Below are 25,219 nucleotides of genomic sequence, written 5' to 3' on the forward strand. Positions count from 1 at the left end.
TTTGTAATTCATTTTGTTTTTATACAGTTCCTGTCATATACTTTCTTACATATATTTAAAAATTGCTCATATGCTTTATCTAAGTCTTCCTCTCTGTAAACTGATTCCCAGTTTTGCCCCATAAAATCCTCTTTTAGCCTCCTTACAGCATGCTCATTCGTCACCCTCCTATAGACACACTCCAGCAAATTATCCACCACCCTTGACATTTTGTCCACTTTCTTATAACAAAAGTTTTTATCTATGTACAAGGCCACACCACCTCCCATCTTATTCTCTCTGTTTGTACATACCAAGTCATAGCCATCAAGGTCAAAATCCATTCCCCTTACATTATTAATCCAAGTTTCAGAAATAGCAATTATATTAAAAGAATGTGTAAGACTACTAAGATAATGTTTTATACTCTGAAAGTTTGCGTATAAACTTCTGCTATTAAAGTGAATTAATGATAATTTGTTTTCAGTCTTAACATTGTTGTTAAACTGCTCATCCGTGTAATACTTGCAGGTATTTCCAGAATTCTTAAAAAAGTTTTTTTTCAGGGTCAAAATCATCGTCCAATTCATGATAATGTTGTTCAGTGTCTCCAATTGTGTTCAGTTCCACTCCAGTTGTGTTCAGTTGGGTATTACATTATTGATTAGTGAAGAAACATAAGGGATAATACATTATCAGTATTATACACCACAGAGAAAATGTGTATTTAAAATAATGAATTTGAACTATATCATTTATATCTAGACAAAATTCATATAATATTCTTATTCCTAATTACCTTGAAGGCATACTATGTGACTACCATATTTTAAATAATTGTATTCATATAACCATTGCAATAACATCTTCAAATATTCTGAAATTATCTAAAGATGTTTCTCTTTCATGGGATAATAAATTATTATTTTTTAAACTGCAAATTTATGTAGTTCTATGTTTCAGTTGTGTTTTAGAATACTGCTGTGCTTTATTTCACCAACAGTAAGTATGGCTGCAATGCAGGTGGTACTGGCTTCTTGATGGAATTTCATAAAATACCAACATTTGGACCTTCACTCCCCATGGAGTAAATGTTAGAGGCAAAAACTCAAGCCAAAGCTAAGCTAATAAAAACATTTATACACCTCACCACCAAGGCTGTGGTCAACAGATTGCAACAGTTTTGTCATCTAATGTACAATTTACTGAAGCTTCAGCATGCTTGCTGTAGCAGTGTTGAGTCAAACTGTAGGACTCCTACCCCTCTGTACTGTATCTCAGTGGTGATCAGAAAACATGGTGCTAGGTACTTATGTGCAATATTTTACCCTCCACAGAGTACAGCACTAAGAGTCTTGGCAGCCTACAGCAATAGTTTCAAATAGCATAACTTTTTCCCCTTATCCCAGTATCCATTGTTTTATGTAAAATGAGTTTAAACACTGTCCCCAAAACATCTCTTCAAAAGAAATTATACTTAAAAAGAAGAAAAACTTGATTGATTGAAAATTTTGATTAAAATGTTAAAAATAAATTTAGAGGAGAAACAAATTATGAACCCTGTTCTATGCTTTTTTTTTATTTTTTATTTTTTAGATTTAAACTATATTAGGCAATAATGTTAACCAAAATTTAGGGGAAAAGGTGATTCATCCTGCTTCTTTAATGAAAAAAAGCACAACATGGTGCTTTTGTAAAAAATAAACAAATAAAAACCAAAAATGCTCTGTCAGTAATAAAGCATGGGTTACAGTATGCTATTTTTCCTTTCAAAACTGTGCTAGAGAATATCTGTAAGTACTTTATTAGGACTGATGTATAAATGCCTTCCTGTATTAGCGTTCTTCCTCAGTGACTGGGAGAGTCAGAACTTCTTCTCCTCAGCGCAGTAATTGGTTGGTCACGTCAGGAAGACACAGGGAGAAACTGATGACTAACAGAAAATTCCTCCCCCCCGTTGTGATCCTTCACTAGTGTTGAATATTAAAAATGACACATTAAAGAACATTACCTTGAAGCACTTGAGTAAAATCAATGTGAGTCCATTTTAATGGCACACTGCTTGCTCATCACAGCCAATACCTGATAGGTATTATTATGAATTAGCTGCACATTCATAATGGTGTGATGGGGAATGATGGAAGGACTTCGGTTTTAACGGAATTCACACCCCTTCCTCAGCAGTACAGAGGTGCTGTCTTATTACAGTATGATAAACTGTTAAAGCATCTGAAAACTGTCAAGCCATCTTCTGCTTACTGATTTTTAGTAACAAAATATTTACTGGTTTTAATACAAGGTGCTGTGGTTAAAGGATGTTTCTGAAACCTTGTGGAGCCCTGGAGAGGATAATCCATACTTTTATTACATCTTGTATTTGCTAAAGCAGGGCAGTCTACATAGGTGAGAGCAATGTGGAAGGCTGTACAGCTCGAGGGGAAGGCTGAGAGCTCCTTGCTAAGCAGCACCCTATTTTTAATTATATATGAGGCAGAACTCACTGTGACAGAGAGCAAGTGCTGCTGAGAGTGAGGCTTCGGTGGCACATGAACACAGGGTGATTGACCAAGTCATTAAAGGTCTCGTCACTAATATCTGTGCGGGCACTGAACCACTACGCTGCCAGAGCCCTTGAGAGGATGGGCAAGGAGAAGGTGGGGAGCCCTGTACATCCACAGCCCTCCTGAGTGGGGTGGAATTTCTGTCTGCATCAATTATTCAAGAACCATCTTAGATAACACTCGCAGGGAGGATGGATGAGGTCTATTTCTGTATTGTACTTCATAAGAATGAAGAAAGGAGGCATTTTTTTATGTGTTGCTGGTGCTTCAGTTCTGAATAACCAGTACTCTCTCCTCTGTGCAACAAAGGTAAAACCTGGAGGGTATTTGAAAAATGCTCTTAACACACTCCACATTTTTTCTCAGATGCCAGCACTTTGTAAAAGATGTGAGGGACACACTTATTTCTTGCATTCTAGAAAGTTTAATGGATAGTAGGCGTTGCCAAGAGGGGCCCTTACAATGGTGACAAAAGCCTCAGAAAAGTGACCTGTGCTCTGTGCATTCACAGTGTAACCCTGTTATTAACTGATCACAATAACAGTAAGTGTCATGATTGTGACACATCAGCTAATCGAATGTACGTATGCACTGACTGTTGGATGAAGTCTCAGATTAATGTTTCTGACAAGACAAGAAGGAAGGATGAAAAACTTAAATAACCCTCTGTTTTTTCAATATCTTTATCTCCCACAGTCTAAATAATAATAATAGTAAATGTAATTACAATTAGCTAATTGGATGTTCAATGGAGCATATGCAGTTCATGCAAAGGAAATTAAAGCAAAGCAGCTTTATTTAGCTAAAACAATGTCTGAGGGCCATGACACACCACTGTTGGGTCGTCAGTGAGCGTCTGTCGGGGCTCATCTTCCCAGTGTCTTGCACCGTTGGCACTAGTCAGCCTCTGTCGGTGGCTTTTCGGCCAGTTCTACATATCGAATAGGTGTCGGCAGTCGGGCCTCATCGATGAGAGACAACTCTGGTTGGTTACTGAGCTTAGGGAATCAATACATGAGAAGAGAATGATTGGGGAAAGCCCCTTCAGACTGTCACTGTAGTATCCATGATTTCATATATGTAGTATGGCTTCTCTTTGTTTTTTGCCTCCACATCCTCCTTTCTTCTTTCACAACCAAAAGACCAAGGGCAGAGAGCGACAGTGTTATTTGCAACTTGTTATCAAACATATTCTGGATTAGAAGCAGCTATAAACAGTGGCTGTGTTGAACTAGAGCGGCTTTGCTTACAGTTTTACATCTGGTCTAGCTCTTCTTCTTTCCCTTTCTGAATGGTGAATAAAGATATCGCCCCCTGTTGGGGGAAGTTATTTCTATTACGTAAGTGGAGAATGTTCATGCTAATTGGCCTTTGGCTGTAGTCTGTGTGGTGTGTTCAAGTACCAATGGCCCAGAGAAAGCCAACATGACGCAACACAGAGGTCGGCCTTCATCACTGCTAGTTCTTTCACGCTGACTTGGTGTGTTTCTGCCCTTAGGGTAGTAAACCTGTCAAAGTGTTAATTTAAAAAAGGTACTTTATTGAGGAAACAAAGTTACTGTATCTCTATGCAAACAGCAGACTAGGCATTAGCAAGTTTGCTTCAGGTTATGTTGCATGTTTGGAAACGTGCATCCCCAGGGGCAGCACACATGCTTTTAATGTCAGGAAAACCTTATTAATTTTTTCCACATGGTTATCAACAGTTCTTCATGCATGCTTCCAATAATGCTGAAAATAATCTAAAACATTGCTCTGTGACATCCACTTCTAAGTGTATTAGCTGGTGGGATGGAAATGCCAAATATTCACTGGGATATCAAAGTTGGCACTATAGTAAAGCTGGTATATGACATGTACTGTACTGAGATCAGGACACTGGCACAGCCTTTATGTTTCCATTACTACTTGAATGCAAGTATTTGTTGCTGGCTATTTAGTACAGCATTTTTTTGAAACAAGAACAATAGGTCTGTTTAAAATGATAGTTCTGCTAAGCACCATCACTCTTCTAATTTATGTTACCCAATGTTGTCTGTTACAAAGTTATCAACTTTGATTGATATTTTGGGTTTAATTTGGCCATTTTTTGAATATTGGGAGACAGCAACCATGTTATGAGTTCAAAGTTCAAAGTGTTTATATGTCATATGCACAGTTAGGAAACATGTTTCCCTGTACAATGAAATTCTTACTTTGCCGTCCACATGAATGCCACAAAATACAAATATAAAATAGATAAATAAGTAACACTAAATCTAAGGCACTTTAAGCAGCAAATGCAGCAATATAATAAAAATATACAAGAATATAACAGAATGTATGCTGCATGGGAGCAGCATGTGCAGCAGTCAACAGTCATTGTGCAATTATGCATGTGCAAACTGAGAATGTAAACAGTACAGGTCGACAGTACAGGTCGACAGTACATGACGTAGTTCCTGGTAATAAACTCCTCAGCTGTTTAGGAGTCTGATGGCAGAGGGAAAGAAAGAGTTTTTCAGCCTAGAGGTCCTGCATTTCACACTTCTGAACCTCCGGCCAGAGGGTAGGGAGGTGAACAGTCCGTGCTGAGGGTGGGTGGGATCTTTGAGGATGGAGACAGCTTTCCTACACACCCTGTGGTGGTAAATGCTCTGCAGAGAGGGCAGGGGAGTCCTGATGATCTTCTCTGCCGTCTTTACCATTCTCTGCAGGCGCTTGCGGTCCATAGCAGTAGTGCTGCCATACCAGACAGTGATGCAGCTGGTCAAGATGCTCTCAATGATGCAGCTGTAGAAGTTGCAAAGGATCCTAGGTGACACCTCCTCAGGCTCCCACTGCATCCACAAATACAAGTTTAAAAACTGAGGTGGCCCCGTTGGGCCGGTAGGTATCCTGCAGGGGGTCCAGGGTGCCTGGTATACTGTTCTGAATGCAGGCCAGCACCACTCTTTCAAAGCACATCATAATAATTGGAGTGAGTGCCACTGGCCTGTAGTCGTTCAGGCAGGTGACCGGGCTCTTCTTGGGAAGGGGAATGATGGTTGTGGTCTTAAAGCAGGTGGGAACAATGCTCATAAATAAAAAAATGTCTGTCTTTTAAAGACGACTACTGGTTATCTACATTATTTAACTTAAGCAAATTCTCATTCCTAATTAGTACTACTGTTTAAAATCCAATTATTACAGTACCTAGAACTTTGAATAAATAGGCTTTCTTATGAACTATTATTGTAACATAACAATTGAGCAAAAATAGGTTCTGAACAGCTTAGAAATCAAGGTTTGTGTGCATAAATAGACTCTCTGGTATGTGTATTTATGCTTAATATTGATCTGCAATATTTGTGTGTTCACACAGTGTATGTCAAAGAATTTGAGACATTTGATTGTGACAGAGTGTCTTCCATACACATACAGATATTTCTGTCATGCATGGCTTTTTTTGGTTGCTGTCCTGAGCATCGACTGTGATGCAGTGAAAAGGCATGGAGGGATGTATAACGGGGTCATGTGTGACCTGGGCTGGTCCCTGGTGGACATGGTTCTACTACACTGGTCCTGTCAGTCAGACAGTTTCAGGAAAAGGTTGGGAGAAAGTGAAGACACATAGTGACTGAACAGTATTAAGACAAGTATCCTCCCCACTGAATCGTAATCCACAGAACTGCTAAAATGATGCAGGGTCTCTCAAGAGGTCTGCAGGGTGGAACTGGGTAAAGGAGGCCCTACTGTAGTGTCACACTCGCTACACTGAGGTTGGTTTCTGTCAATTATCATAAGTGACACAAGTGGCTTAGAAAACTGCTGCTGAACTCTGTAGAGCTTTGGGATTGACAATATTACCGGTGTAAATAAAACAAGCATCACTGGGACTCAGTCGAAGGTGTTAATCCCTGACTAATGAACTCTACCTCTGCCAGTAGCTTCCCTGTTGCATCCCTGGACATCTCCACCTGTGTGTGTGTGTGTGTGGTAAGGGATTCAGAAGGACAGGCTCCACTCTCCTGTCCCTCAGCCTGACAGGCAGAACTCAGCCACACAATTTCGCGCTTTGTGGGCAGTACACACCACTGCTTTCCCATCCCTGAGACCCAGAAACCCACAGAGTGTGAGTGTGTGTTAGCTTGTGCATATGAACATGAACACACACATACGCACACACACACACACACACACATTAGCTCTGCTATTAATACTAGGGGAAAGAAGAAATCAAATATTAATCCTTCAAAGTCCACCTGGAATTGTAAAAAAAAAAGAGTTGACTTACCATTTTATTATTGATTTCATGAAAATGAATTTCACAGACTTTCTCTACGATGTCTTCACTCTCAAAAGTTATGAAACCAAATCCTATGCAGACAGAAACAAAGGAGGGAAGGGGAGAGAAAGAGGGAGAGAATGAGTTAGTGGAGAGCCTTAACAAAACTTCAGCAACTAAAAGAAAATGCACCACAAGATGGAATACCATCACCAGCCGGGACCAGAAACTATGCGAGTACATCTGTGGAGACTGGCTTGGGCATGGAAAAGAACAAGTGAACAAGACAGACATTGTCCTCTTTAAATCAGGAATATGATGAAATCTGCCACATTATTAAGGGCACTCGAGGACCTCTTCTACAAAGAGAAGATGGAAAAACAGCACAAAGCTCATTTAATGAGATTCAGGGAGCTAGGGGCCTAGCATCTGAATTTCATTAAATGCATTTTGTGTTCTTTTTATTGGAATCTCACTGTATAACAAGCCCTCGTTTTTATGTTAATGCAAGCCTCAGAATGAACGTGTCGTTGACAGTGGGATTTTCATGCCATATTTATAGGATAAAAGCTTAACCCCTCTTTTAATACAAAGACAGAGAGACAAGATGGTTTCAGACTTTTGAACACAAGTGGATTGCAGTGCTTTCCTCTGTGTTTTGATGGTGATGCACAAAGCAGTCTAGCTTCTGTATAGCTGGGGTTGAAAGGAAAACTGATATTATATTTCTTTTGCAGGGGGAGAGGAAAGTGCACAAAAGAGAAACGGTTAGTGAATAAAGCAGCAAGTGGGAGTGAAAGAAGATGAGATTCTTTTCAAAATGGCAAACACCTGGCGCTGAAATAAAATCACCTCAGATTGAGCTTAAACAGCCGTCGCTGCACACAACAAGCCGTGTGACTGACATACTCCACAGACAGCAGCATCAATTTACTGTCATGGAATGTCAGACAGTACAGTAAGAACAGTCACCTACTGAATACACTAACAGAGAAGACAGTGGTGCAAATATTCCTTGTTGGCTGAGAGTGAATAGTCATACAGTGTTTGGACAAATCCATCACAAAGCCATCAGCTTACAGCCATCAGCCATTTCCCAGGACAAATCTCAAGTTAAAGACTCAAGGGGATGCTTTTCAGAGCCTAGTGTCCTGCACACATGTATTCACATACCAACATATACAGGATACAAAGGTATACAAACAAAAACAATTTGTCAACCATTGCTCGTTTTGCTGTTAAGATAGAAGAGCCATGACACTGAGGGGTCAAAAATGGCAGCAGGTCACATGACTCATGTAGCTTCAAATAGATCCAAACAGTCAATTAAGATCCATTGTTTTCTGTAGGGAACAGTTGGATTTACTGTATCAGCACTGACTATTTTTAATGATTTGTACAGCCTTGCATACTAATTCTGTGTTCTGTTGTTGTAGATAGCTCAATTAATTTAGCCAGTTAGCTACGTACCTATCCTATTAAAGCGACAATATTTGACAGATACAGTCAAAAGGTTGTAAAATGTATTATGACACGTCGTTAACTTAAAATGTCACAACTATAATCGTTGCTATTCGTTTCAACTTCTTACTTTGGAAGATAGCAGCCAAGTCAGTGTAACTCTATGGTGGTGCTGCTAATGTTTGGAACTATTTGATGTATCATGATCCACCATTGCTGTAAAAAATGGTCCTTATATAGTCAATGGAGATATCATCACTCTCCTTCTTAATACACTCTGGTTCTGCTGTACCGAATATACTGAAGTAGTTTACCCCTTTAATATACTGTATCTGTTTGCACTGGGCTGTTGCTGGCTATGTGGGAAATCAGTGAGCAATGACAAACAAATTTCAAGCGCGATTCAGTTTGCAAGTCAGAATCTGAGACTGTACAGGCATGGATCTGTAAGAGCAGAATTGCATTTAGGAGTGAAGGAGAATCCCTGCGTCTTGCTGAAGTCATCTGTTAAGCTCACGATTCTGTCCTCCTCGCTCTCAAAACTGTCTCTGCTCTTACAAATCCATGCCTGTGCACTCTCAAATTCTGATTTGCAAATCAAAGAGTTCTCGCAACTTGTTTTGTGCACTTTCAAAACCTTTGATGCCAAATGACTTTCACACAAACACCAGTAGGGAAATCTGAGAACAGAGACTTAGAAAAGAGAGCACATATGGCTGAGATTATGCTCTCAAATCTGAATCTGCACTTACAAATATGTATCTGTGAAATCTGAAATGCTGAGGTGAAGGCTGAGTAGTGCTTGAAATGTGGTTTTGCACCCTCTAATGTTTTGGTGGGGGTTTTCTTCTATACATATCATGTTATACTGATATCACAATAACAAATCTAGAGATGCACCATCTGAAATTTTCTTGGCCAGTTTCTGATTATTTTTTTTTTTTTAAGTTTGACCTACTGATTCCCATTTTGGCCAATTCCAAGTTTCTTTCTTTCAAAGAACTGTAGTTGACAGCATACACAAACATTTTTGTAACTTTAATGAAAAATGTAATAAAATTGTAATAAAAATAAAACTATATTAAAGTTTTACATGGTCTCTTTCACTTTTTTTTTTTTTTTACAAACCTCCAACTAAAGATGAAATGCAGTACTTGTACATCTCCAAATATAAACAGGTGCAACAGGTAATAGAAACAGGAGTCCTACTGAGCACACCGTTCTTTTTGAAGTGTGTGTAGTTTGTATTTGCTGTGTTTTATCACAGGCTGGATACACTGTACATATATATGCATTTCATGTGTAGCTAGTAATTCCCTTATTGTCTGCTATTTGTTGGAGATTTAGATGTAGATTTCCCTTCTCCTAGGTGTTTCTGTAGGCTCCTCTGTGCACTGTTTGTACACCAAGCGCTTCCAGTGTAAAAGTGAACACATACCTGATACAGACATGAGTGCGACCTCGCTTGAAGTGCAAGCAAGATGCTACGCGAAGCACATGCTATGCTTTTGATCTGTGCCACTGCATGCATGGCATGAACTGTTGTGCCTCTAAACTTGATCAGCACAGAACTGGAAAGGTCAGAGTGATTGGCCGGTCACCTGTCAAGGCCGACGCTGAAAACCGGCCATTTGTGATCTCCCTTGATTGATAACTGCATCTCTAATCAAATCACATATACACTACCATTTTTACCCACCCTTACTGTATTCATAGCAGCTAAAATTGTCCATCCTCACACACAAGTGGAAAAATGAAGTGTATTATAATGCATTAGTTTCCTAAACAGATTATTCTATTAATTCATTAGATCATCCAGAAAAATACAGATTTCTCTGTCGGTAGCACTTTGCCCTGCTTGCTAGCCACCCTATAACAAACACTGGCATTTATACTGTAGGTCTGTCATAAAGTCTTTATCTGTTGTTTGCATTTTTCTTTTCCGCTCCTCCTCCAGCCCCTTCTGCAAAAATAACAAAAGATTCTCCTCAGCCCCTCTTCTGCTCGACCACATCCAAACCGTCTTGTCAAAAGAAGGGCTGGAAACCTAATGTGTAAGCTGATTAAACACGAACAACATCTAATCTAATGAGATCTTATGAGACAGAATATCAATTTCCACTGAGACATCTCAACGCTGACTTGTGGCAAGAGCACGTTGCACATGTGCAAGGTTGGAGGAGACAAGGGACCGGTGACGACGACAGGCTAGAACAGGTGGGGGGAAGATGCACCCTCTTCTTCAACCTCACCCCACCTCCATGCCAGCGCATGGAGCACTTCTGACAACCAACAAATCAACCGCCAAGAGTAATTTGTCACAGAGGAGTGTGTAGGTAGAGAGAGTGAAGTCTGCAGGGAACGAGGGCGGAAAGGGAAGGAGAAAAAGGTGGAGATGAAAGGAGAGGGGGTGGAGAGAAAGACAGAAAAGGTGACAAGGAAAGAGGTTAACACACATGGCCCCTGTCGCCACACTCCTTCCTGCTGCTACAGGCAGCTCCTCCATCAACTGACAGGACATTTTACAGTGCACCATTATATCCACTGGGGTCAGGGCCAAGCCACACCACCACAGATACCACCAGCAGGGCTTTTCCACCCATGACTGGACTTGTTTAAATGAACAAAAAGACATTCTGCTTTAGTGTAAACTACTGTTGGAATGTTTCTGGTACACATACACAAAAACCACAAAAACAACCATAGCTCTTTTTCCCTCCCCTTGGCTCAGTACACGCCTTCTTGGTCAGTCCCCCGTGGACTTTCTGAACCTCCGGCCCTGCCACTGCAGTCCTTTGCTCTACTGTGCTGTATTACAGACCTTACAGACAATTACAGGCCACAAAATAGCACCAGCATAAGGACCCCTGTCTCCCATCCTTTTTCTGCAGGGTGTCAGCAGAACAAGATTGTCCTCTTGTATCCTGGCCCCTCTCTTCCAACTATCCACATGTGGCAAGAGGCTGACCTCCACAGGCTATTAAAGACTGTCAGCACTGACAGACACAAGGAGAGAGGTGTCAACATGCTCGTACTGAAGAATCTTACCACTTAAACAATACCCTGTAAATGGAAACACATGGATGTCTGCTAGAAAGGCTGATAATAGGTGTTGTGTGGCTACTGGCTGAGGCCTCGTGGCTGCACTCATTCACACTTATTAGCCAGAACCGGGCTTGGCCTCATCTCATCGCTCTACAAAATCAGCAGGGAGCCCACTTTCACAGCCTTTTACCAGCTTTATAATACTCACTCTTTATTTCACACTCATTGCAGGTTCTCTGATTCTGCTGCTTGAATGCATCCCCCATCCCCCACCCCACCCACCGCCCACGCCCCCCCAACAGATTATATTATTCTCCAGAAGCAGATAATGGGGGAACTTGCTAACTAATGCAGCAAAGTTGATGTTGACTTGGAAAGTAGTGCCACAGCTTCAAATTAGATGCCTGATGTGACTTCATATACACACAGATATTTACAAAAAGATGACCTTACACACAATAGCACTATAAATATAAATATAAATATGAATATATATATATATGTCAGCATTACGTTTTCATGGTCAAGCAATCATATGCAAGGATAAAACTATCGTGGGAATATTATTTTTATGGTATTATGGGGAAACTGATATGCCCTTGAGTGCTGCAAGACCCAGAGGTGTCTATTTGTCAAAAACATGAGCTAGTGCAAGTAAAAATGGCTGTAGGAGTATTATTATTGGCAGTAGTACTTTTAATAAATGTTGTAAAGGTTGTGTAAAGGTTAAGGGTAGTATAAATTTACAACTACTACAGTACAAGCAGCAGACATCCCTACTACTCCTTAAAGACTGCAGATACAGTAAATATAGTTACTGAAAGTAAAGCACATATGTATCATCACTGATATACCGAGCATGGGCTTGGTACTCATCACTCACACACCCACACTGGGTCAATATTAAATATGAATGGAAATTAAAGGAAGACATTTTTAAAATGGAAGTGCATTGGGTGCTGTAAGTGTGTGTAGAGTTTGTCCTGCTGATACTGGATACCTAAGCCCATGCGTGCTTACACACACACAAGCACATAAATTCATGTACACTTGCTTGCTAGGTAAGAACAGGCGCAACCCAAGTGCGGCTAAAACTGCTCCTCCTATACTTCCCCTAGTGAACTGGTTATCCTGCACTAATTATACAAGATCAAGCCTTCATCTATTCAATCAGGAATAAGTCTACAGAAAGTTCCTGCACTACATGTCTAAGTGTGTGCCCCAGCCTCTAAGACCTATCTTCTTGTAATGCAGGGAAGCAGACAGAGGCAGTCCGAACACCCACAGCACAGTTAGAGGCCTTTGATCAGTATTTCCGTCTGCTATTACTAGAGATCCCGAGCCCCAGGCATTAATCCCCTGTTTAATACTGTTAAAGCCCTGAACTCCTTAACAGCACAACACACTTATAACAGAGAAAAGAGAAAAAAGGAGGAGAAAATGTTATAAAGAACTGGCTTAAAACTGGCCACAAATATACATAGTGTTTTAGTTTGTTTAGCAGCGACTCTCAGGCTTCTTAATACTGGAAATTATTAAGTCAGAAAACGTTTTAAAGGACATCTCATTATGGATTACTGAGAAGTGTCTCAGAGGAAATCTTAATAACAGAATGATATAAAGCATCAGGCTAAGGAACAATTAGACAGAAACAGTGTGATTGTAAATTGATGTAATTAGATTTTAGCATGATTGTTGTTTTCTTCATGCTTGGCCTTTATCACTTGATGGTGCCAGAGTGAGTTTGTGATTATCAGTTCAGAACCACTCGTTAGACCATTTCTGAAATTGTGGTCAATCAATTTTATTTCTGAATTAATCTTGATCTCTGCAAGTTGAAGATGGAAATGTAAGACCTGCGCCACTGCAAATCAGTGATGGAACAAAACAAAAACAAAAAATAGAATGAAAAAAAAGAACAAATGGCTTTTTTCTTTAAATTACTGTGACAACATACTATACACCAGGGTAAACATACTTTTCACTATGTGTACAGTAGAGTGTAATGTGTACTGGGAATATTCACATCTGTCCAGGTATGAGAGATTTGCAAATGGATGAATCTATTTTGTGCTTTTAAGAAATATTTACTGTATCATACAATATGCCTGCTTCCTCTGCATTTTCTGCACAGTAATTGGGCTCAGCATGCATGCTGTGGGGACTAGTTTGTCTGTGCCTCTATGTAGGTCAGCCATCAGAGTTGGCCATCAATTTCTACCGTCCTATTTAAAAGACTCTCCGTCTCTATACGAACACAAACACACACACAGTAGCATTTCTACATGTGACTACAGTGACCTGGTCTTGTATCACGCCAGTGATTTTATTTATGCTCTAATCACTGGCATCAATTAAAGCTTCAGGAATACTTATCTGACATTATGCCATAAATTCAACACATGCTGGTCAACACAAATCTGCAGTGTCAGCACACACGTAGCTGTAGTGTGGCCTGTGGTAATAGGCATCTCAATAGCAACACCAAGTGTGTGCTTGTGAAATGAATGCAGCTCTTTCCACCTCTACAGTATACTCTCTAACTCAAGAAAGACCCTCATTAGTGCTAAACAATATACCCATAAGTGTGAATGTCTCTCCTCCTATATCATTACAAGACTGCTCTAGCAACCACTGAATGGAGGCAATTATCCATGGAGAAGGTGACTAACTACACCTTTACTCACTAGCACCCAGACAGCAGGCTAAAAGCAGTAAGCCATAATGAGCTAAAAAGAGCATGTGATGATGAAGACAAAGAAATGTTATGAATCTGAAGAATGCACAGTACTTCAGTTATTCTGAATCTTATGAAGGTATAGGCAACAAGGACTTGACTGAAAACAACATGTGCATTTCCACACAGCAAAAAGTAAAATAACTTTGACAGGGACCTCATTAACCAAAGTTGGGCTGCCAGGGAGTTGAGCATGTTCAAAAGTGACTGTGTTATCAGAAAAGTAAATCAACTTGCAGGTCAGACCTTAGGAAGATCCTCTGTCTCTCTCTAAAGCAACACAGGACTTTACCTGAAGACTGAGCATCTTCCTTAAAAGTGTCTATAGGGAGCTAACAGGTAAAAAACCATCATCATGATCCAATCTACTTATAAATATTCTAAACATAAATATTCTTCTATAAATAAGGAAGACGAGGATGATGATTATTATTATCACTAAGCAACACGTGCTGTGTCGGTACAAGCAGCATTTCTGCATTCAAAATCTTATCTAAATAAAAGGTATGGAGGCTATTCCTAAGAAAGCTGTAGCTGGTTCAGGTGGCATCAGACAAATCACAGAAGACAGCCTATGCACTGCAGCACAGTCAAAATGTTTTCACGTTTGCCCATTTGCACTCCCTGGGGGTTCAGTGTCTTACTTAAGGACACTTCAACATGTGGACTGGAGAAGCTGGGAATTGAACTACCAATATTTGGGGTAGGAGACGACCTGCTCTACCTCCTGAGCTACAGCTGTCCCCCAGTAGGTCACTGATGGTATGGGCATTGCCGAGCGCACCTGGATTTTGATTCAAGCACACTGTAGATTGCACACTGTAAGAGAGAGAAAACCTAACCAATTCAATATGCATAAATTAATTTTCCACTAGAAACCCAAGGACAGTCAGATCCAACCTGAAACAAAGAAGAATCATTAAACCTGTCTTTGACCCAAACAAACACACATATACAGAGATAAATACAGAGAGAGAAGATCAACAATGGGAACATGATGATATGCCACCAATTAAGATGCAGCAACAGCTGAAAACAGCAGCAAAACAGGTCATTGTAAAAACAGTACTGTTCCGATTAGACTTCAAATTTACACCCGGTCTGACTCAGGCCCTGAGTAGGGTCTCTTTTAATAAAAACCAGATGGATCCATGAAGACATCTAGCCTACAGTGCATGATGGAAGGGTTATGTGGTCAGACATTATATTTGTTTTGTGAGCAAATTAGAAATATCCTCCTCTCGCTCTCCTCTTGTTTAATTTCTCAACGTGACCGCATTCAAATTTAGTTTGAAAAAGTTTCCGTGAACCTAACATAATCAATGAAGGGACCTCTATACATGATAAGGTGATGGAAAAATAAATGCTCTCTCCTCTGCAGTCATCCAATTTTGCTGGGTAAAATCCATAGCACAAACACACATTCCCACACACACAGAGAAAAACAGAGACAATGACCAAGTGAGGACATGACCACTGAGACAGTGACAGAGCTCATCTGCTTTAACCAGCCTTATCCCTCCATCTCTTCATGGAGCCACTGAACTTGCCTGAAGACATTTGGTATTTGTGTGGACTAAAACAGCAGCGCATCTCATATACTGAAATACATACAGTGCTAAGTAGCTACAGAATAAGAGAACAGAGACGAATACAAGCAAGGTTAGGTAAACACTGCTGAGGGTAAAACAGCAAGCCAGCAAGACAAACTGTTAAAATATGAGCTATACAACTGTGCAAAACCAACCTGAACATAATTGCTCACACTGATAGAATTTCTTTAGTACAAATGGAATATGAGTGTAATGAGATCCAAAGGTTTTAACCACAAGGGGATTCTTCATTCAAGAATGTCAGACTCTTTTGTGCCAAGCAATAGGCCAAGCTTAATAGATGTCTCAATTTCTGTCACATACAGTAACAAGCAATGCAGGGAGGTGGCAGTGGGAGGTGGGGGCAGGAGCCTTTCCAAAAGGCTTTGAGGTTCAGTGATGAATTTCTTTTGAGGTGTGAAGCAACGTGGGACTTGAAATGAATGAAACAGATATGCACCTTTTGTGTTTTTGGATCTATTGATATAGATATCAATTTCATTAAACCTAATTAGCATTTCTCATTCCTGATGAAAGTAGGGAGTCAGAAAGGGGGAATAATAAGTAGCAAGTAAATGCAGAGAGATGGAAATACAGATCGCTCACAAGTTTGTACATGGAGAACAGTTTTCTGGTCTGAATAGAAAACCTGGCAGGATGCTGGCGATGTCAACAACTCCCACCAGAGCCTCTACAGGGGGATTCACTCAGGGACTAAAAGCATTTAATCAAAATAATCCTCTGCTAACAACAAGGCTTTGAAACACTGAATTACGTGCAAAGAGGCTGCAAAGTAAAATTGATTTAAGTGAATTAGGCCTCTTATTGCCCACATGGCCAGATTGTTATCAATATTTAAGCATGGGGTATATTTAAAGGCGTGACACAGTAGCAGTTCATCTGAAATGAAGAACACTGATGATGCCACTTTGTAGAGGCCCATTACCATTTAGCAGAGATTGCTTTCATTGAGTGAGCCAAAAGCTTAGAGGCGGAACTGCCACTTGTGTTTACTTTACAGATGCTGTTATGGTGAAGAAGAGTACTGTCCACAAAGAACGCCTTTCCCTTTCTCCACACACACGCACAAACACACGCAGGTGCTCAAACCATAACATCACGGGCTCATCAAGCAATTGTACCATGATGTCATTTTGATACTACTGACCCTTGTAATCACGACAGGCTTCGCTGATTCACCCGCAGCCCTCTCTCATCAAACGTCTCTATCACACACACACCGGCACAAAATTAGAGCTGCTGGGTGCTCACAGTATAGCAGCATAGTTCAAATGCAGTGAGAATCTGTTCCCAATATCCAGACTTCATTTAATTGCTTACTTGCACTATAATTGGGTATATAATCAAACCATAAACTGAACACAGTGCAGCATCTTAATAGCTTCAGAATATCCTTTCATCAATGCCTTTGGGCAGTGATTAGCATAGATGAGAAAGCTCAGTGGATCCATAACTGCAGTTTATTTATGCTTTTGTTGAAGTTATTCATCTCAGTGAATTGTGTTTGTCTTTTATGTTGGCTCTTCCAAAGGAACACCTGAGGAAGGGTAAGGAAAGGTCACGGTCTCATATTAGCACAGATGCAAAAGGCTGACCACAGATCTATTTATAATAATAACAATACTCTGCTGATCCCCTCTGACAGCTCTGGGACAGAGTTTTCTAAAGGTAGATGGACAACCTGGAGCTGAGGTGGACTGCTCAGAACTCAGCTGAGGTACAGAACCCAGACTCCAGCCCCATCAGAGCCCCTTCGCTCTTCAGCACAATTCAGCCTGAGACTATTAATTTACTGAAAATAACATATTTCTATATGTTAATGGTGTAGAACTTGGCCATTCTCATTTGGTGCCATTAGCAGAAAACACACTATATTACTGATTTAAAACTGATACTGTGCCGACACTGTTTCAGTACACAGTAGGTCTGCCACACCAATATTTAAAGCTACAGTATGTAAGTAAGTCACTTTCAGCTTTTCCCGCTGAGGGGTCGCCACTGGCGACTCGCATGTTGACATTTGGCACGTTTTTTACGCCGGATGCCCTTCCTGACGCAACCTGGATTCGTCAGTGCTAGTGCTTCCTTAAGGTATATATACTGTAGCTTTAACTCAATATCAAGTACCTGGATTCGATAATGCAAATATAAATGTTCAGGGAAACACAACTACAACCAACCTAATGTTTTCCAGGTAATCTCATACAGCTGTATAAGGAAGATGACTATAGATTAATGTGCAATGACATACTGTATTTGGAGTCTTCATGTCACTATATTCACTATATATCAGTGTCATATAAGAAATCCAGATGTATTTCCACATTTGGTCCTCAGGTTGGCTGTTATCAGCAGACAATGAAATGCCAGAAGTGATAACCAGAGGAGCAGGTCAACACACTTTTGCACCTGCACGTCAGGTTCACACCTCCAGGGTACTGTATTTCTTGTTTTGTCTGAAGAAATGAATCCTCAGAGTAATGCTATGGGTTAACATTTACTTCTTATGATGCTGCAGTTCTCAAGATCTTGTAGATGTTTGTATTAAATATCCCTTTACCTGTCAATGATATATAATGTTGAGGTGTCAGAAAAATAAAACATTTCAGCATATTATAAATGCCAAAGGATGGTTTTTAAGATAGGTGCAGTCCATAATTATTAAAAGCATTTCCACATTCACTTAATCCCTTGGTCAACCACACACATATTCAACCGCACTTATGGAACTACACTTATGGAACTGAAAAGACTTTGCATCTATGTTTAGTTTCTCTCTTCCCCTCTGAAATTTCCTTTTAACTCAGCCTCTTTGCACAAGGCGAGCTCATTTCAATCTCAAAGCTGACATCTGTGGAAGCAATGCAAGCTCTAAACAAGTGGATTTAATCCTGTGCAACAAGGCTACAGCACAGGAAGCATTCACATAAGAAGCTGGGAGAGAGGGAGCAAGGACAAAAAGAAAGAGAAGGGAGAAAGGGAAAAGTGAAAAGGTGACAGAAAAGGAGAGAAAGGATTCTGTTACTTCTGCTCATATCTTTCAATCAGCAGCAAGCGCCACTGTTAACTAACCCAGGAAAGAAGAGCACAGAAGAAGGGAAGGACAGAAGAACTATAACAGAATCTGCTTATTCATGCTGTAGGCAGCTGAGGTATTGGAGAGGGCTTCAAAGCAGAGGATGGCTCCATGTCCTGCATGGCCTTCTCCTCTGGCTTGGATTTCTGTATTTGGCCTTTGAGTAAGGGGCTGATCACCCTCCCTGAACAAATCCTGCCAGGGGTCACTCTCCCTGAGCTTCGCCATCTTAAAGGTCAGATACAACAAATGGCATAGAAGACAGTTCTGTCCCTGGCAGTGAACTCATAGCTGACCACTAAGAGCATCTGCACTCAAGACGGCTTGTAAACTGGGCTGCCACTGTCAGAGGTGACTGGACAACTGGTTTATTTCTGTCCAACAGTTGCATACATTTTAGACAAATGTACACAGGTTGGAAAAAGAAACATGACCTGTGATATGAACTGCTGGAAAAAAAACCCCACAATTGCTACTGACTGTCATGGTTGCACTGTATAAATTTTAACAACATACTGTATACTCTTAGATATACTAAGTGATTTTGAGACTTTCACTAAGCAGTTCGTTCTTGAATTTAGAAATCAATACTTCCTGTAGTTGCTTCACAGCAAAAAGCCTTCTAGGGGAGGTAAAGGATCATGCACCCTGAAATGCTAGAAGGTAGACAGGTGAATATGACAGCAATCTACTGTAAAAAAGTGGAGAGAGCAGATGAGACAACAAGGAGGCTTCTTTGTAAATATTTGTGAAAAACGCTTATGAAACAGGGGAAATTACAAATAAAGACATGTCTCCTCTAATAATAGCCGATCCTCTCTCCAGTTGAGCTAACTCAGCCACCATTTGAACATTTATGCTACATAATTAAAGGAGGGCCAGTCACTGTTTTGTAACTCTGGTGCATCAGTTCTTTTTATTGTTGCTTCCCTTCTAAAATCAAATGTATAAATTAATTAGTTTCTTTTCCTCTCTCTCTCTCTTTCTCTCTCTCTCATATACACACACACATTGTGGAGTGAATTTCTAGGTACACCGTACTTTCACTTGAAGAGAAAATTGAGTGGAATTCAAATGAGATGTAAATCTTATAGTGTCACTATTTATGAGAAGAAAAATCTGTTCAATCAGACTTTATCACATTTTCTCTTTATCAAGTTCAAAAATGTGGTTTTTAGAGAAAAAAAAAATTCTGGTATTTCCATTTGGAATTTTTGTGCAAAAGCAGAATGGAGAAAAAAATAATTTAAATGTAGTTAATGAGACCAGTCTGAGCCAAGAGAGACACAAAGACGGAACTGCATATGGGGAACAATATTACTGACATTAGAGGGTTGTTAGACAAAGTTTTAACATTTACCTCCACACACCCCCACACATCACGCACTAATAAAATACGGCAGTAAGGCAGATACATCTAAAAACAACATATAAAGAAAGCAGGCTGAGCTGCAGCGAAATAGGTAAAATTACTTGAGTATTCATCTGGACTTGCACCTGCACCTTTTCAGGACAGTCTGCTTAAAATGACAGCTTTTCTATTTGATGAAATGATTGTGCACACCTGATCTCTGCCACTTAAAGCAGTGATCAGGTGTGCACATTTACATACTTGAGCCATGAAGTTATTCCCTTGAGAACTAAGATGCACCAAATGGGCCTTCAACCTGGTTAAAAAAAGCTTAAATATGCTAAATTGTGTACTGATCATATTCCCTACTTGACAGTAAGTGGCTAATGCCATATTATTGTCACTGTGCAATTTCTGAATTAACTTGTACAATATACTGTATACTGTATCACTGCAACAAATGAGCTATGCTAAATTTGGTAGGGTCACCAAATCCATCCATTCATTGTCTATGCTGCTTATCCTGAATAGGGTTGTGGGGGGGCGCTGGAGCCAATCCCAGCTGACACTGGGTGAAAGGTGGGGTACAGTCTATCACAGCGCTGGCACGTAAGGACAGACAATCACACACACTCATCACCAAATCTCATACAAAAAGTTCTCTCACCTACACAGTTATAATCCATGTCAATCACAGTTAATTACCTAATTATTAAAATTAGCTGAAAATGCTTGTGTGGGAGTTCTACTGTAGGTACTGTATGTCTACACACCTACATAGGTGTGTTCAGTTATTCCAGCTGACTGGACCTCTAAAAAGGCTGAAACATTTGGTGCTATGCTGTGAATCATGTGAGGTCACGTGATTTGTATTAATAAGAAACCAAAACGTGTATGTTGCAGTAAAAGGTACAGTAATACAACCTAGCAGGGTGGTTAGTGAGTAGTCAGACTATCATGGTCTGGGTCTGGAGGCTTTAATTAAGCAAAATAACTGCAAACAAAGAGTGCAGGTCCATGAGTATTTTTCTATAGCGCACCCTCTGAATTGGCATAGAAAACAAAAGAATGTAAGAAATTACATCAAGGATTTTACTTCAGTTTCACTGAACTGTCTAAATAAATCGTATAAGCATGCACGATACCAGGTCCGCAGACCTGGAACACCTATGTGGAACGCAGCCATTATAATCCGTGTTATTAATCACACCTGTGCTTTTCCTGCTATGACATATCAACATGTCTGATGAGAAACAGACCTCTAGTGGGTATGCATCTGTCTCCCTTTTCCATGGGACACCTATGCTGTCATCATAAGCGAAGGGCCAAATAAACCAAGTGAGAAAAACTAAATATTTTGAAAAAGTAAAGGCTAAGATAATAAGAAATACTGCCCGGAACACTTCCTGTAATATATATATACATACTGTAACTGTGGCTCACTGTTAGGCAAGTCACTCTATCATCACTATAGTAAAAAAAGCCTGAAGCCATACTGATGCCTGCTCCCATTCTAAAACAGGATTTGTAGTTTTCTCTTGACAGGTTTATAGAAGCATTTAGATTTTATTACATGTTTCATTCAACAACGTGCTTGTTTAGGTGGCCCACTGGAAAGTACAGCTTCATTCTGTGTCTTTAGTATTTGGCGATCTGTAACAAATTGTATAATCAATTGCAAAACAGATTTCTACCCTTGCGGCAGTGTTTTCAGTGTTTTGTTAACACGGAACCCAACATTATGTGCAATCAAGCATAGGGAGATGCCACAACACCATTCTTAGTGACACAAGAAAAAAACATAAGGTGAACAATTGATGAAAAACAAAGATCCATCATGAAACATCATAGAAACACATGCTTTGTGGCTTTGTGCAGTGTAACATACCATAAAATCCTCTGTTTCATCAGCTGCCAAGGATGAAAATCTACTGGCAGTGTGCTGCATGAATGTTGACAAGCTTGGCCATCTAGAAGAGATGTGTGGTGATTATCTGGATGGGGCTACTCTGTCTCTCTGCCCCAATAAAGCCATGATGCCAGAGTATTCGCCTCTGGCTCCCATGTCTGAAATTGCCTGTAAACCTGACTTTTGTAACTGCTGCTACACAGTTATGATATTAGACAAGTTCTAGCTCACAGCCCATAAATTATTCAAACCGTCCTCTTAAAGAATCAGCCTGGGTTTTTCAAATTTTCAAATGGTATGGAAGCTAAAATAACATTAGTATGTTTGGTGGTGGCATGTGTTTGTGTTTGTTAGAGACTGTGGGAGTGTGTGCCTGTAAAATGGGCATGCATACAAGTGAACGAGACATCTCAAGATATGTAATATGACATAATGTCTCCCTTGCTCGAACCCCCAGCTGCTCGCCCACATGCCACAGATCCTGCACCATGTCTAAACAGATGCTCTATCAATAATGCTTGCTCCAGTGCCACACACCTCCCCTACGGCCAAACTGGGAAGAGGAGAGTGGATGAAAGAGAGAGGGAGTGAGTGAATGAGTCAGTGCTTGGAGGGAGGACAAGAGGAAAGGAGAATGGGCAAGAACCCAGAAGCTAGAGTGACTAGCTAGATGGACTGGGCATGCCAAAAGAAGCCAAAGGACAAGCGAACCTGGGGATGAAGTGTTCTCCTTGTCCTATCTGCTCTAAAGAAGAGGCAGGAGAAATAAAATTCTACGCCATTTGTGCCAACTTGCTCAAGTCATTGTATACCATGAACACAGATCCCCAGGCACATAGATAAAAAGGAGGAACACAGGTAACAGAAAGAGGGAGAAAAGCTTTGCTATAACAAGTGGACTGCCTTGCTGTGCTTCCGCTGTCATAACCTAACCAGTGGTACACCCTGTGCTTCCCTTAACCGTCACCCAGCGTAGCGTCGCAGGGTGACACGGACCATCCTACTGTATTTTATGCTATGTTTAAAGGAAGGAGGGGCTGAGCTCCTGTCACATACAGCTGAGCACAGAGAGAGCAGAGGATGTGAAGGATCACTCCATAGTGCAACAATCAGCCAGTAACAGGGACTTATGAGAAGTTCATTAAACAGCTGCTGAACAAGCAGAACACAAACTTCCAGAAATGTCACATCTCCAATCGCTGAAGTTTTACCACTAAACCGAAGACTGACGTAAACCAGCGAGTATGTTTACACGCTCTGCTGAGGTGTGAAAATGCTGAAATTTAACCAGTCATGGTGACTGCTCTGCACACCGTCTCCCACTCATGTTCATGGATCTTGATTTTCATACTACCTCCAGAGGGGTGGGGAAATTTAGCATCTGGCCACCTTTTCACAAATCCAGATAGTTTGCCTGTGTTTAATCGTATAGAATGACACATACTGTATCACATGGGGAGGATTCTGATTCACTCCTTTAAATTTCCCATGCTGAGGTCCATCACTCACACTCACGCTAAATGGCAAGTGCTGATTTGCTCTCTCTACATATACTCATACATAGTGTATATATAACAGAATATAATGCTGCATACTACAGTATTGGGCTTTTGTACATGTATGCACAATGCAAGCTGCTTGTTCAATGCATTGTGGCCTCTGAAATGATAACACAGTGTGTGCTAGTCAGCAGTCTTGTGCAGCTGTTCTGTTTTCACAGAGAAAAACAAGCAACATTTACTGGTGGTTTGACATTGTTATACCAGCTTTTTTCCAACTGATAAAAAGAGACTGAAGCTTTGAAAGACTGCATTCAACTTTATATCAATAAACTGATTAATCTTTTACTTGCCAGTCAAACTATTTATATTCATAAAACAAAAACTATTGATGAAAAAACCAGAAAGCAATCACAATCAAATTGTTAGGGCTTGGATAACTCTCAGTAACCAGAAAGGGTGTACAACAACAGTAGTAACACAAACACAAACAGAATGTAAACAACAAAACAGTTTTTTTCTTTCCACGTGTGCAAAAAGAGAAATCCTTCCAGTGTTATAGAAAATTTTGGGGTTGTGACACTAGCCAAACAGGGTCCTGAATGAACTCTGTAGGTATGAAAAATTGCAACATTATTTTGAAAATCATTTTAATATACCCATCAGGCACCTCCATTTGTGCATGTTTAGCACACCATCGCTGAAAGGGTCCCACATTAGGTGTACATATTATTTCTTGCGTGAGCAACAAAACACATCAATGTTCCTTATGCACCACCCCTGTTATCATCATCCATCATAATCTAGCCCGCCCTTCCACTAGATGTCAAAACTGCTCTGGACAATTCACTGTCAGCCGAACTGTAATATTTTACCAGCTACCGTAATGAGGACTGGCCTCCAGACTCATAGAAACAAACACATGGCTCCCTGCTCACGCCTTGCTTGGTGTATCCATGAGTTTGCCGTTTTGCAGTTGTTCCAATTTTCATGTTGCTGGAGGCAATACTACTATGCTAGTATGGTCAGCCTTTGCCAGCTGTGAACCCGACCTGTGCAATATTGTCTGAGCTCTAACATTATCTCCACTATTACTATGAGCTTTTCCAAACGGGGTGAGGGCTAAGAAGTACTCTGATCCATTACTTAAGTAAAGTAGCAATACCACAGTGTAAAAATACTCTGTTACATGTCCTGCATTCAAAAGGTTCAAGGTTCAAGGTTCAAAGTGTTTATATGTCATATGCACAGTTAGGAAACATGTTTCCCTGTACAATGAAATTCTTACTTTGCCGTCCACATGAATGCCATAAAATACAAATGCAATATAAAGTAGATAAATAAGTAACACAAAATCTAAGGCACTTTAAGCAGCAAATGCAGCAATATAATAAAAATATATAAGAATATAACAGAATGTATGCTGCATGGGAGCAGCATGTGCAGCAGTCAACAATCAGTGTGCAAACTGAGAATGTAAACAGTACAGGTCGACAGTACATGACGTATTTCCTGGTAATAAACTCTTCAGCTGTTTAGTAATTTGATGGCAGAGGGAAAGAAAGAGTTTTTCAGTCTAGTGGTCCTGCATTTCACACTTCTGAACCTCCGGCCAGAGGGTAGGGAGGTGAACAGTCCGTGCTGGGGGTGGGTGGGATCTTTGAGGATGGAGGCAGCTTTCCTATGCACCCTGCAGTGGTAAATACTCTGCAGAGAGGGCAGTGGAGTCCTAGTGATCTTCT

The 25,219-nt window shown here is 40.4% G+C and overlaps 1 protein-coding gene across 10 annotated transcripts in view; it reads right to left on the minus strand.

The window, feature by feature from the left end:
- Nucleotides 1-25,219, minus strand: part of msi2b (musashi RNA-binding protein 2b) — a 246,554-nt gene that overhangs the window by 61,927 nt on the left and 159,408 nt on the right. For all 10 annotated transcript variants that reach the window (XM_020599039.1, XM_020599037.1, XM_020599038.1 and 7 more), the window contains exon 8: nt 6,796-6,878. In XM_020599039.1, the coding sequence (XP_020454695.1) occupies nt 6,796-6,878 (83 nt within the window). The remainder of the gene's footprint in view (nt 1-6,795; nt 6,879-25,219) is intronic.

This window comes from Monopterus albus, unplaced genomic scaffold (assembly GCF_001952655.1).
Source record: "Monopterus albus unplaced genomic scaffold, M_albus_1.0 scaffold39.1, whole genome shotgun sequence".
Lineage (NCBI taxonomy): Eukaryota > Metazoa > Chordata > Actinopteri > Synbranchiformes > Synbranchidae > Monopterus > Monopterus albus.